The 13773-nt window shown below is 39.3% G+C and overlaps 1 protein-coding gene across 2 annotated transcripts in view; it reads right to left on the minus strand.

Moving 5' to 3' along the window:
• The window catches only part of LOC111231025 (phosphatase and actin regulator 1-like), a 46055-nt gene that overhangs the window by 18696 nt on the left and 13586 nt on the right, over nt 1–13773 (minus strand). The window contains exons 1-2 of one of the 2 annotated variants that reach the window (XM_022757969.1): nt 5808–6375; nt 2444–2608 (exon numbers count right to left, since the gene is read on the minus strand). In XM_022757969.1, coding sequence (XP_022613690.1) covers nt 2444–2608; nt 5808–6087 — 445 coding nt within the window. In that variant the 5' untranslated portion in view covers nt 6088–6375. Of the gene's footprint in view, nt 1–2443; nt 2609–5807; nt 6376–13773 lie in introns of those variants that run through there. The other variant, XM_022757970.1, reaches the window with a different exon arrangement.

The following is a 13773-nucleotide window of genomic DNA, read 5'->3' on the forward strand; positions in this document are numbered from 1 at the left end:
TCTCTAGGCTAATAATGTGTTTACATGTACAGAACTTCTTTCTCCATATATTTTACAGATTTGTTTTTCATTGCTCTGATCTAAGATGTTGTTAGAAAACATCCTCAAGTAAGCCTTCTCAAAGTCAAATCTCCACTTCCACTGTGTTTTCAGAGATTCCTACATACCACTGGACCCACAGCTAGTGCTGTTCAAACCATGGAAAGGAATATATTCCCTGATACTTAAGACACCCAGCTTGATCATGGATACCAAAACACATTACCCAGTGTTTAGAAAATATTGGAAATACGGTTTTATGGCTGGCTTGCAAAACTTTTAAAACACAGATGGTTTTACAGTTTTGTATTTGTATTCCATCATAAAATAAAAAAAAATCTGCTTTCATTAGTCAAGGAATCTGCAGTCTTTAAAGCAGAGTTTATCAGTTTGGCTGCAGCTGAACTACAAAAAAAATATACATCTTATAAAGCTAAAAAGGCTAATGTGTGCCAACAGTTGCCTATTTAGACAACGAGTGTGAGCATTAGCAACAATTTGGAATTGTATTTACATAAAAACTCACCAACTAATATCTGGCACTAAAAGCCTCACTGTGTTCACCAGGTAACTGTCTGCCATTTTATGCTAAGCAGGTGGCACACAGTGTTTTCTTTTTAGCTTTCTTTTTGACTGAAAACAGCCAGACCCTGTTGCAGCTGGTAAGTAGGTTGATGAGAGTGTTAGGAGTGAATCAGAACAGTGAGGTGTGGGACCATAAAAACCAAAACAATGAGCTCAAAGATGCTAAAACGCTCTGAAGAGCTGAAGGGAAGCTGCAGAGTCTGGTGATGATTCTCTGTGCGTTCGTCACTGCAAGGAAACCATTTCACATCACACATACGGTACATCGACATTTGAGCAATTCTTCATATAAAATATTGATTAGTATAACTTTAAAATCACCATAAAAATGCTGTCGACTTAGCCGCCACCCCCTGTCATTTGAATTTACTGCACTGGCTCATCACCCTGTCACCACCTGCTGCACAAATGCAGCCCACATTCCACTTATTTGGGTCTTTAAAAAGTGGGTTCATACTTAATGCTGAAATGCATGCGACAGTGTGCGTACATTTGTGGTGGTGTCGTCACTGTGGCTAAAGCGCCTTGCCCCGAGCACCGGAGCTACTGTACATCACCTGCAACTTGAAACAACGCAGAAATTCCACTTATAGGAGGCTGCTCCGGTGAGATATACTGATAGATCATAACCCACCGTCATGCTGCTATCAAAATGGATTGAACAGAACAATAGAAGCAAAAGAATTATTTTGAGACAGCGGCATCGCGCATACAAAACAAGTGGATAACAAAAGCGATAGAGAGAGCTTTTCCACTCGGCCCCACTGTGCATTTACACCATTGTAACAGGAAAAAAAAGGATTTTGTTGCTCAGTATTTGATTATTGTCCCTCACCACAACAGGGTAGGATGCTGTTATCATAGGGCATACACAAATGTAACAATCAACATCTCCATGATTGCTCCATCAAGTACACTCTCTCTATTAAAGTACAGTAAAACATTAAAAAGTCAAGCAACTAGAGCTCACAAATGTATTTCGTCAGCACTTTTGTGTCTTACTAAAAATACCACTTAGTCTGGGGATGTTGCTGAAGAGCCAGGGAGACCGTGTTGGGGAAGAAATACAAACTAGAGCCAAACAGCACTGCGGGAACAGTGAAAGCCTAGCTGAACGGTAACATCAGCCGAAGCGTCAGAAAACATGTTTTGTGCTTGTATAAAGTGATGGAGATGACGAGACATCACATTAGCCCCTCTAATCGCACATGACTGACAAGATCAGCAGTAAGAGAGCAGTCACGGAAAACCTGATCAAATCAGACAGAGACTGATTCATTCAGCAGATTCACACCAGGAAAATGCTAATTCAATTACGTTACTAAATCGGAACATCCTGTCCTGCTCGGACCAGATTGAGGTCCCCGTGCAACTGCGCATCCTCGACAAAAAGCAAGAATTCTGCTCCCAGAGAAGATGCAGTCTGACAAAGTCCCTCCTCCCCGTCCACCAGGCTGACAGCAGAATTCAGGATGCGTCAGCCAAGGAAAATAAAATACAGCCACATCTGAAGAGAGTATGTCCTTCACTCGCCCCTGACAACACTGGGCTGCAGGATCAAAGGAACTCTAAAGAGACCTCAAAACATGAAACTCCAACGCTGCACTTTTGCTGAATCAATTTGCTGCATTTTCAATCACCCTGGAGACTAAAACTTAATACATTTTTCTTTTGACCAAAGGATATGCACTGACTTTCTTTCATAACAACACAGGGTACATACTTAAAAGCGCCATGGTTGTTTGTTATGCATATGGCACCTACATGTGTTCCTATTAACATAAAATTAGGGAGAAAAAAAAAACAAAAACTCCTGTACCAGCAGAAGTCTGCTTGAATTTCTCACTCTTCTTCTTCCTCCATTTCCAGGGCTTCAGGAGACGTCCCAGAGTGGCAAACTTGCTCCGTCGACGGATAGGTGGAGTGTGGGTGCCAGAGACCAAGGACTCAGAACGCATGGCGGCCAGCCTCTCTACTTCCTCAGCTGTAAGGGAAAAGAAAAAAGACAGTCTAATTAAGGTTAAGATGCAGAGGAGGTGATATTCTGATAATCATACAGGAGAACCAACAGTGAATGCAGCAGACACTTTTGCTTACAAAGATCCAAGCAGCAAGAATCTGTGCCAAGTGGCCTCCTGCATTCCCTAGTAACTGGATGAGGTTGAGAGAGGATAAACAAACCTGCATATCACATTACGCAGGATACGCTCTGAGTACGGTTTGAGGCTGCATCACACAGAGTGGTTGGCACTAGCTTGCCAAAAAACACTAAACAGACTGATAAGCACCTCATTAAGGGAGAGGGAGGGGTCTTTCTGCTCTTCATCAAATATTCACAAGGCCTAGTCTTTTTACGTAGCATTGGACATCAAAGGCAAAAAACGTTGAGTATTTTGTTCTAAGAAACTACTACATGAAAAAGTCAATACATGCTATGTTTATAAGACGCAGCAGTACAAGGCTGCAACAAACAGCCAGGGCACACACAAACTCTGGCAACAAGGGGCCCATGTGATCAGAAAACTAAATCTGAAAAGGTGTCAGCTCCAGGCAAATGATCATAAAAAGATATTCAAACATAAAGTTCTGACTCAGACTCACCAGATTTTGTGTGAACGCTGCTAGCAGCGAATAGACTATCAGGAGCTTTTAGACATGGAACTCTACCCTGTTCTCCTTACTTCTTTAATGACCACATTCAAGCTGCAGACCCATAGCAGTGTTTTAAATTTCCAAATGCATGTCTACTATCTACTGTACCTTCTAGGCAGCCTCTGGTTTTCATTATGCTGTATGAAAATCAAGTTGCCTGAGATGGGTAATCCATCCATCCAATGTCTGCTTTTATCACAGTGTGGCAAATGTGCAGACTTTTCAAGTCAGTCTGCATGGGCAAACATAACACAGCAACAATAACACAGTCTTGCATAGCCAGACGTGAAGGTTTCTGGCCTTGCTTAATGTTAACCTACCACAATAAGAGCAGACAACTTTTATTATAATGGATGAACTCACAAAGCCTGTCCTAAATGAATGGAAACCAATGGCTTCCTAAAAGGGAAAACAAAAATCACTCACAAATCTATGTACATGTGATTTGCTATGCCATAAAAAACATATACATGGTCCTTCAAGTATAAACATAAAAACAATAGAGTAGAAAAACTAAAAAAAAACAACAGAAATGCAGAAAAAAAAGTTACCATGGCCGCCCTGTAGTCTGAGTAACAACTCCATGGTGCTCCAGTACATGTGAAGTGACCTCGAGCACAACGTGTGTCTGTTATCAGTATCACCACACTGCGTCAGGTCATCACCCTTGTCATTCTATCAGGGAATGCGCTGGTTGCTTTGTTTTTAAACAATTACATCACATTCATGATGTTTGCCAACACAGATATATCACACTGCAGGACAGTCACCTCCCCCGAGGGCCAAGGGACGGCAGCTTGATAGAGAATGTGACAGTAATGCAGCGGAAATCAGTCCCACGGACCATTACTTGAATGCTCTGGTGCCTCAGAGCCAACCATCTTGGCAATCCTGCCACCACACCAAATCTATAAATAGCTCTACAGTCGATGCTAATTGAATCCAGTAGAGATTCAAATAGTTCATTAGAAGTCGAAAAAAGCTGGATAAAGACAGGAAGACATCCAAACAGCCGGGAGACAACAGAGAGAGCGATGACAATGACACGTTTTTGTAACGTCAATAAAAGAACATCTTTCCACAACATCAAACGCTTCTTTGGAGGCTACAAACCCTCCACACATCACTGAAATATGTATCCTACTGACAAAAGAAGCGAGCTTTTGAAAGTGATTTTTGGTGTGTTCTGTGAAGATTAACCCTCTTCTCTACCCAAAGGGTTTGTGTGTCTGTACTGGTTCAAAAAGCTCATCATCTTGAGGAGGAATTAAACACGTACAGTACAATTCATAGATGTAAAACACTGTTTAAAAGTAAGATGATGAAAAAAAAAAAGGACACTTATTTGATACTCATGTTAATCTGTTTGATAAATGATTATGTGTGATATGGTATTGCTGACTGTATCCATGTGTGTAACAAAGATTTGGTCAATGTAAGGACACGTATAGCCATGTAGTTATGATCCAGACAATGTAGCAGAAGTCTGAATAAGTTATAATTAAAGGTAGGCATTATAAGCTTTAGCTTCAGCCCACACCTTTTTCAGTTAAACTCTATATCATCCTGCATTATTGTTGATGATATATTACGTTTGAAACAGATGTACATCGGTACTGTTATGCATGTCTACTTTCTTTTGTGTTTTCTTTCCTCTGCTGATTTTGTTTGATTGTTTTTTTTTGGACTGAACCACTTCCAGGCAGCAAACACCAAACCAGAATATATATACAATCTTGACTAAACCCCCCCTGGCAGGGCTCAGTATGGAAAATAAAAGGAAAAAGCGGAAAAGAAAATCCTCTTCCAAGTATCCAAACAAGGGATCGTGTTCATGACATCAGGCTCACACCACACTACAGCATTTCTATCCCATCTTCACAGTGTTGTGTATATAACCTACTTTTCTCCACTACATGTCATACAAGCAATTGATGGGGCTGGTTTTAATTAAAAACACTTGTTTGCATACCAAGATGGCTGAGTGATGATGTAATGACACTGAACTGGAAATGGCTTTGTGCAAACAGCCTGCACAGTTTCATGTCTTTTTTTTTTTTTTTTTTTTTTTTTTTTTTTTTTAAATGTCATCTATAGGATAAATAAAGGATAAAGGCTTAAATGATCCCTCAAATGAAGAGTGATTCAACAACATTTTTTTTTTTTTTGTGATGCAAAACCAAACAAGCAGCAGTTTCAAGTATGAGCCCAACCCTAGGAGAAGTTCTGATCCAGTCAGAGGCAGTTTCCACAACAGCGGCAGTGAATCACTCCGGTTTTATGTTCTCAGTGCTATGAGCTTACATAGCCTACATATCGACCTACTTAAAAAGACAGAATATTATCACACAAGCAGACAGATGTAGTAAGAGTGAAATCAGCGATGGAACGGCTGATGATGAGGCTGTCATAGGAGCCAGAGGCATGGCCATCGCTAGATTAGATGAGTGTATCCTGGATGGCAAGTACCGCAGGACTACTATGGGCGAAACCGCACAAGGCTTTGAGCACGGAGCCTGTGATATACTCACCGTCCTGTGTGTCGTTCCCGCGGCTGCAGTTGCTGCAAATGTGCTTGATCTCTTTCCCGATGTGACAGTGGATCGTAAAGGGCATGTTGTTGTTGTGGTGCGGATACTGGCCGTGCCCTTTCTTGTTGCTGAGAGACATGATTTTGACCAGGCTGAACGCCTTTTTCTTAGGTTTCTCCACCGCCACGGGCGTGTTTTCTCGGCACCCCGTGGCAAACCAAGTGCCGTGCATGATGGTGGGCGCGGGATCCACCGACGGGTAATTGACCGTCTTGAACATGATTGTGGGAACGCGGAAAACGGAGCTCAGTGCGCGGCGTTAAAACACGGTATGGACTTCAATTAAAGGGCCATCAAATTGAATCCTACCTGACCTACAGCGGCCGTTTCCATTGACCCCAAATCGGTCGCTTCTCTCTGCTGTTGTCCCACACCTTTACCTGAGAGCTAATAGGTTGCGCAATGCCAAAGTCACTGCTGCTGAGAAAAAAAGCCCTGCTGCCAGATCCAAGTGAGCTAATAATAAAAGAGAGGGTGAGTAGTGAGTGGCAGTGACTACCTCTCCCTCCCAGAGCCGTAGACTGCAGTCGGTTGTAGCTAATCCACGATTAGTGGAGCTGAGCAGTGAGTGCCTGTGATTGGCTGAACAGTGCGCGCTTCTAATAGGCCAGTGTACACGGAGGAAAAGTTGCTTATAATAATAATGATTCCAATCACTTTTTTTTTTTTTAGCAAGTTACATTATATGACAGACCCTCTCTATTCTTAACAGCAAATACAACAACAAAGCAGTACTACTATAACCACCACTGCAACGTATAAGCATATTGTTTGCAAAAACAAGCTTTTGGTGTCTAGATTTATTAAAAAATAAAAAATAAACATAAAGTAAAAGGGTAGAATGATTAGCTAGATCAGGAAGAATGAAAAGAAACGAGGCAATGGTTAAAAAATAATTAGATGGACAGTTTGACCATAAAATGGAGTAGAGCATACAAGGGAAAAAATAGACAATCTGGCAAGTGCATGAGAGGATGAAAATACTGATGACACTGTTACTGATTTGGTTAACCTGATTTCCTCAAGCAGATCATTCCACAGTCATGGCCCATTGTGGTCTATACTTGTGACACTTTAACAAAGTGTAAAAAGAAGAGGACTGGAACAAAATGCGAAACCTAAGAGCCCGTGTGGATAACAGGTTGGCAACAATAATGAAGACATTCCTTTTGAAAAGGTAATGGAAATGAACTATGTTAAAACAGAGTCAGTGACACCCTTCAGGTGCTTAAGACGCTTGATTAAAATGAGATGTAAAAGCCATACTGAGGTCTAAAATTATTCAGATTTAGCAGCTTCCTCTTGTATAGGGTTAGGGTTAGTGCAGTATTTAAAGCTCCAAAACCAGACTATAGTTAATTGTGAGTTGATGAAAAACTTTCTGTTCAAAATAAGCAGTTTAGAGATCTAAAGCTAACAAGCTGATTAAGCACGGCTGATTGTTATTGGTGGAGTATTGGTTGCGGACACAACCCTACTCTAAGTAACATATGTAAATCAACTTTATCCACAAATGACACCACTGAACAGAAAAATTAAGGGTATGTCCTTAACATGTATTCACGCACTCACTGATTACAAAGGCTAAAGGAGGGAAAATCAGAACAACAAAGATGAAAGCAACAATTACAACATCTATCTAATGTGGGCATAATAACAGACAAGAGCTCAGAGAATTAAAATCAAAGAAAAGAAACACAGCAATGGGACCTTAATCAGTGATCAGAAAGCTCAATACTTCAGATGAGAGAGCTCAGCCTAAAGTAATAGAGAAGCATTAAATATTCTTTCTTTACATCCCAAATTCCAAACAGCCACTCAGTTGATCCCTGAAGTTACTGTGCACATTTTAGGGTAATTGATAATATTAATGAGGTGTTAATCATTGGAGAAGATAACGGACCCCACGGCATTTCCAATCACGTTTCCTACAGAGCAGTGAATGGTCGTGGGCTGGGGGTGAGTATCTTTGATGTTCCTTCAATGAGCTGCAGCTTATTCCAGTGACATCAAAGCCCCTCTCTGAAATGAGGGACAGAGGCACTTGATTTACTCCCACCACGGTGCAATGCAGCAGTCGCCCTCAGTTGGCTCCCTTCTTTTTTTGGTGAAAAGTTTCACTCGTGCATAGATGTTTGTTCAAGTTTTGGAAACAAACGATGAAGAGCTATTTTTTTATGTGTTGGCAACAAAGAGTCAGAGGTTAATGGATTAAGGAATGACAGTATTTGCCATGCATATCACTACAGCAAAGTGTGGCTGTGTGTGTGTGTGTGTGTGTTTGTGAGAAAGGGAGAGTGAAAGAGGCTTTAAACTCTCAAGAAATGTGTGCTCTTGCTGCACCACCAGTTTTACAAACAAGAACTGTGATATCTTTTCTCTTTCTGTTTACTGCCATCCATTCACTTTATTCTGCCTATAGACATTAAATTTATCTTAAAATGAGCTTAAATCAAATGTGTTTTTGAATTATTCTCAAAAGTATGTTGACATGTACGGGTGCACATCTTGTAAAGCTCTAGGCTATGTACCTAAGCCTCAATTTCCCATTAGATAATTCTTACAAGAATCAGGTAATTAAAGCTACAAAACAGGTTGTTTGTCGGCTGCAAGCGGAAATGGTCACATGTGGCAATTTGGTTATGTAACTGCTGTGTCAGGCAGTTCTGATCAGCTCCGTTTGGGTTAATTCATAAGGAACGGAGGAAAGAAATTAATGCAATGAGATATAATAAATAACAACAATAAGAAGAAGAGTAACAGGAAACCCAGATTTAATCAGCTGACCACAAATGATGTCCTTTCTGAAGGAGAAACCTAAACTCTTTTTGCTGCCACCTTTCAACATACAGAGTGTTTGATACTCATACTGAAAACATTTTTTTTTCTAGTGTATCACATTAAAACTTATTTATTCTTACTGTCCATTCTCACATTTGTTATCCATCTCACTGCTAATGCCCCTCATGTGTTGAAAAGGTGTGAAGAACCGATATTAAAGGAGCTATTTGTAAATTTTGCTAATGCTACATTTGCATTAACCTGTGTTTACTTTGCAGTCTTGGCAAGAGCTTCAGTCATTGTTGTGTTTACAATAAATAGACGCTACAGTGACTCAGTATCGGAAAGTGGTCCAGCTGGACTTGAGGTTAGCATGCTAACTTAGTAGAAGAAAAGAAGTGATAGGCAAAACAAGAGTTAACATTAGCGTTGATTTCAACGCTGGAATAAATGAATAATGTTTGATTCTGAACTTGCGATGTTTCTTCAAAACTAGTAAGTAAGCAGCTGTTAATGCTAATGTTAGTTATGTAGCAATAGCAAAATTTAGAAATAGCTTCTTTAAGCCTTTGATGTTTGACTTATTAAATGGTATATATGGGATTCATATTGAGTTATTATGAGTCTATTATTGGATTTATTTACATCTATAAACCTACTGCAGTTTTTTGTAACTTTATAACTTTTTCTTAAATTATTTTCTATACTCCTATTTCACCCAATGATCTCCATGGTCAGGGATCTACTTTAGTGTGCCTTTTTTTAGATAAGCTGGCTCTGCTGTGACCACTCAGTATATATGTAATCATTGAAGCTATGTCAAGTTTATACTGAGGTAAATGCTAAAATCCAAGACTCCATGTTTTTATGGCTGCACTACTCTATCAGATGGAAATGTTTTCCATGTCCCATGTGTCATTTTATACTCATTTCCCCCTAATTCAGTCTGACATATGTGGTATTTCTGGAAACTTTTACATCTCCACTAAAATCTAAAAGTTTTGTGGGTTTAAACACTTTCATGATTTTGTAATGACTGATCCACCTATGAGTCAGTCAAGTTTTAGTTGTTAAACTTAATAGTTAACAAATGGAAAGAACACAAATTAATTCAATTAAGGTCAGACCTAGTGTTCATCCTGCCCTGACCACAGAAATCATTCCATTACAATACAGTTGTAGTGTCAGCCCGCCGACATGTCGCCTACCCGACTCTTCCTGCCTTTGAAGAAATTCATTTGATTGCATGTCAATGGAGTTTGTGAGGTTTATGCGGTCTGCTTCAGAGACATGTCCATAGAACTTTTGTTTGAAACTTTGACTAATTCAGCATAAAATCCTGGGATCAGCATGGTTTTCAAAATCTAAGTATACTTTTCCTGTGGTTGACAACATACCTGACACTTGTCACAAACTGTCGCAATAAACTGAAACTGACAGAGTCAACTCGCCCAAAGCTGCTTGGAAGTATTTGGAAGTCCTGTGTGACTCACATCTGATGGATCCGCTCTCACACAGTGTTGTTGCTATGAAGCTTCAGTAGAGGTTTTAATGTATCACTAAAAACCAGGGGAAAGTGTGTATTCTAGTGCACGTATTAGAACAGATTTGAGATGAACTGTAAATTGGTTAACATTTTACTTGAAAGACAGTCAACAATGCGTTTATTTTAATATCTTGGAATCTGGTTAGAACTGGTTGCCATGGATGTGGTGCAGGTTTTAGGCTAAACAATTGTACAACTTCCGACCAAGCAGCCTGTCACTACAAATCTGCTGTTCCCGTTCTGCCTGTGTCTCTCTGTCTCTTCCCATCTGTCATTCTCTCTCTGCATTATTATCTGTCTTACTGCCTCATAGTTACACACATACACATACATACACTCAGACTCACACACAAACACACACAGTGCCACATGTCCTTACCACAATCTGAAAAAGAATTAATACAATGGTAAAAGTTCAGTGCTTTTCCTTTCGCACTTTTCTTATTCGTGTCTGTGGGGAAATGTGAATGATAGTTATGCAATTTTAATCTGTAAGGAGAATAATTCCTCACCAGTTTTCTTACACAGTTCTTGGCTCCACCTTCAGCATTAAGCTCAGTTTTCCTCCTGACAGGCAGCAGAGTAATGTGACATGATTATGTAAAGTCTACAGACTGCAGCACTTCAGAAGTGAGGACATAGAGCAAGAGACGGACAAATGTTAAAGAAAAGTGAGACAGAAAAATGTACCCACTTGTTTTTTTGTTGCTATTTTTTAAGTTGTGCATGTTGACAACTTTCCCTAATGACATTGATAGGCATTGTGAATATTATTCTGCTCAGCTCCTGAAGCCAACAGAAAATGTTCACATAGTTCTGCCGCAGACTGTCGAGGACTGTGGTCAGATGCTTGGGACTACACTTCCAGAAAGCTGTAAACAGATGATTGCTCGCTTTTCATCTCTGTTATAATTCTCTGGGGCCTCTCTTTCCCCCTTCTCCTCTTGTCTGTGTTGTCCAGTCTCAATATCTTTTTTCTGTACTGTTTAATATCAAGTTTACAGGAATAAACACAATGTATCAGGTGCTAATCTGATATGTTGTGTGTTATAAGGAATAGTCAATGAAAAAATGTCACAATTACACTCAATATGCTGTTTGAGTCTTCCAGCATGGTTTAACAGTCTTGCTTATTTCTAATGGAAAATAAACAGTACTGACATTTTTTTTTCAAGTGGTATTGTTGTAACATACATTAGATGATCTCTTCTATTGTCTGGTAAGATAGGAATCCTATGATATGTGCCCATCATTGAGCTAAAATGGAAAAAAGAAATGCATGAAATCATTAAGTTTTATTTTGAAGAAAGATCACCAAAAATTGCCAATAATACATAATGTAATCAGCAAAATGTAATGAAATAACACTGTTTAAGGGGGTTGCATTATAGGCTTAAAGTAAACATTCATTATATTATATTGTATGCAGGTATCACGTTTTGTGGTGTTTTTACGTTTTAAACTGCTATAAAAAAGGAACTCAAAAGAAGAGTAAATGCTGTTTGTTGCAGTGCAAGTTGGAGAACAATTTACTGCAAAGCTGCCAAGTAAATCCTTTGTAATGAGTGTTGCAATGCTGCCATCTAGTGTAGTAATTTGGTGAATTGGAGATTGATGACAAATGATAAACATATAAAAATCTAATAAATTGTAATATAGTGTGGCGCTTTCAGCATAAAAATGAATTTGTTTAATAAGTAGTGCCTTTAGCGCTCTCTAAATGCCAAGATTATCATTGTGAGAACTGTATTAAAAAAAAAAATGACCCTCTGCCCTGCACGTTTTGTACGTAACAACGTCATGCGTACACTTCCCAAAGAGAAGTGGCTTCCATGTTCCACAGGCAGCTGTTTCCCAATGGCTGCGATGTTAGCAAACAACCATCAATATAGCTAACATTATTATGTCTGTAACGTCACAATGAGCAAGATATTAATGGAGCATGGTGAGTGTATAACACTCAGCTATACGTTACCCCCATTCAATCCGCATTTGCCCTTACGGTTGATAAAAGATAGCTGTTTATGGTAACTTAACGGCTAACGTTAACGGACAGTGAGAAGCATTGTAGCACTGCAATAAATGCGTCTTTAGTTTTCATTCTAACGATAATAACTGTGTTGTCTCTTTACTGTAACCTCACAGTGTTACATTTGTTTTCCCCAGGGTCCCTTCCCCTCTCCTCTCTCCGTCTTATCGTGCCTCCCGTGCAACTTGTCTCTGCAGCTCTGTGGGAGATAGTGAAGCAGGGAGCTGTGATGTACTATGGTCTGCTGGAGGAGTTCATTACCTCAGTGTTGGAAACAGTCCCTGAGCTGCTCACTTACTCAGAGAGAGTCCAGCTAGTCATGGGCTTACGTGCAAGGGTAAGAAAAGAGCTGCTAGATGTAAGTTACTGTAATTACAGTGACGGTAATAATTCTGTCATATACCGCAGCTACTAACTTTACATCTCTACTACCAATATGCTACAGGCTACTGATGTGGGAAGAGGCGTGTAAGTGCAAGTGTACATTGTATTTGACAGCTATTGTTGCTCTGCAGAGTAACAACTTAAAATCACTTTATATTTGATGGATTGGTTCTGATTAAACTCCCCCACAGTATCTACAGTAGTTAAAATCAGCTCCACATGGAACAGATATAACATGCTGGACATTAATACTTCAGTCACAATAATCCCATATAACACCATTTGACATAAGGGGTAATTTTCTTTCTTTCTTTCTTTCTTTCTTTCTTTCTTTTTGGATTATTTTATCATTTAACTTTTTTAACTTCTTATACAATTAAAAAAATAATACATACAAAACATCCAATAGGGGAAGAATCATTGTTCTGCCAAAGCAACCAAATATTACAGCGTAAAAGCTACTTTTACTTTGTACATTTTGCTGATAATACTTGCAATCAAGTTTATTGTGGTAGTGCTACTTTTGAGTAAAGGATCTGAATACTTCTTCGACCACTGCTTGTCTGATAGTTTGATGCACCAGAACTAAATAGCCTTCATAGACAAAAAATATTACTTTATGACAATGGTATGAAGTAAAGGTCTCCATGGGGGAAAATCCCTTTTCCTCAGTCCAAGCTTAGATTGTTGATTTCTAGGTCATCTTCAAAATAGCAGCTCTGAATCTGGTAAAGACATTACATTTCTGTCCACAATCTATTCTTTTTTTTTTTGCATTCTATTGTCATAGAGGTCTTTTGTTTGTGTACAATATCAGTATGCATTAGTCTGTGGGAAGAATGAGCAAACCATAATGTTAATGTGTAACACTGCAAGTTAAGTTAATGCAGACTGCAGGAAAACAAATGACACTAGGAAGATGTATACATTAGAGTAAGTCAGCGAATGCAACTGAGTTCCTGTCTGTTATTCTCTGAGTAAACTGTGCACTTAACTGGTTTATTCTGTTATTACATCTGCATTCATCAACACAAAACCGAGAAATTTAACTAACTGGGCTTACATTCAAACTCCAGCTGAACATCAATGCAATCTAATTTGGTTAACGGATAAGGTCTAGACTGCCAAATTCCCAAGTGAGGATGTTGTAAACATCTAACCCATGA

This window comes from Seriola dumerili, unplaced genomic scaffold (genome assembly GCF_002260705.1).
Source record: "Seriola dumerili isolate Sdu_G_001 unplaced genomic scaffold, Sdu_1.0 BDQW01000291.1, whole genome shotgun sequence".
Taxonomy (NCBI): domain Eukaryota; kingdom Metazoa; phylum Chordata; class Actinopteri; order Carangiformes; family Carangidae; genus Seriola; species Seriola dumerili.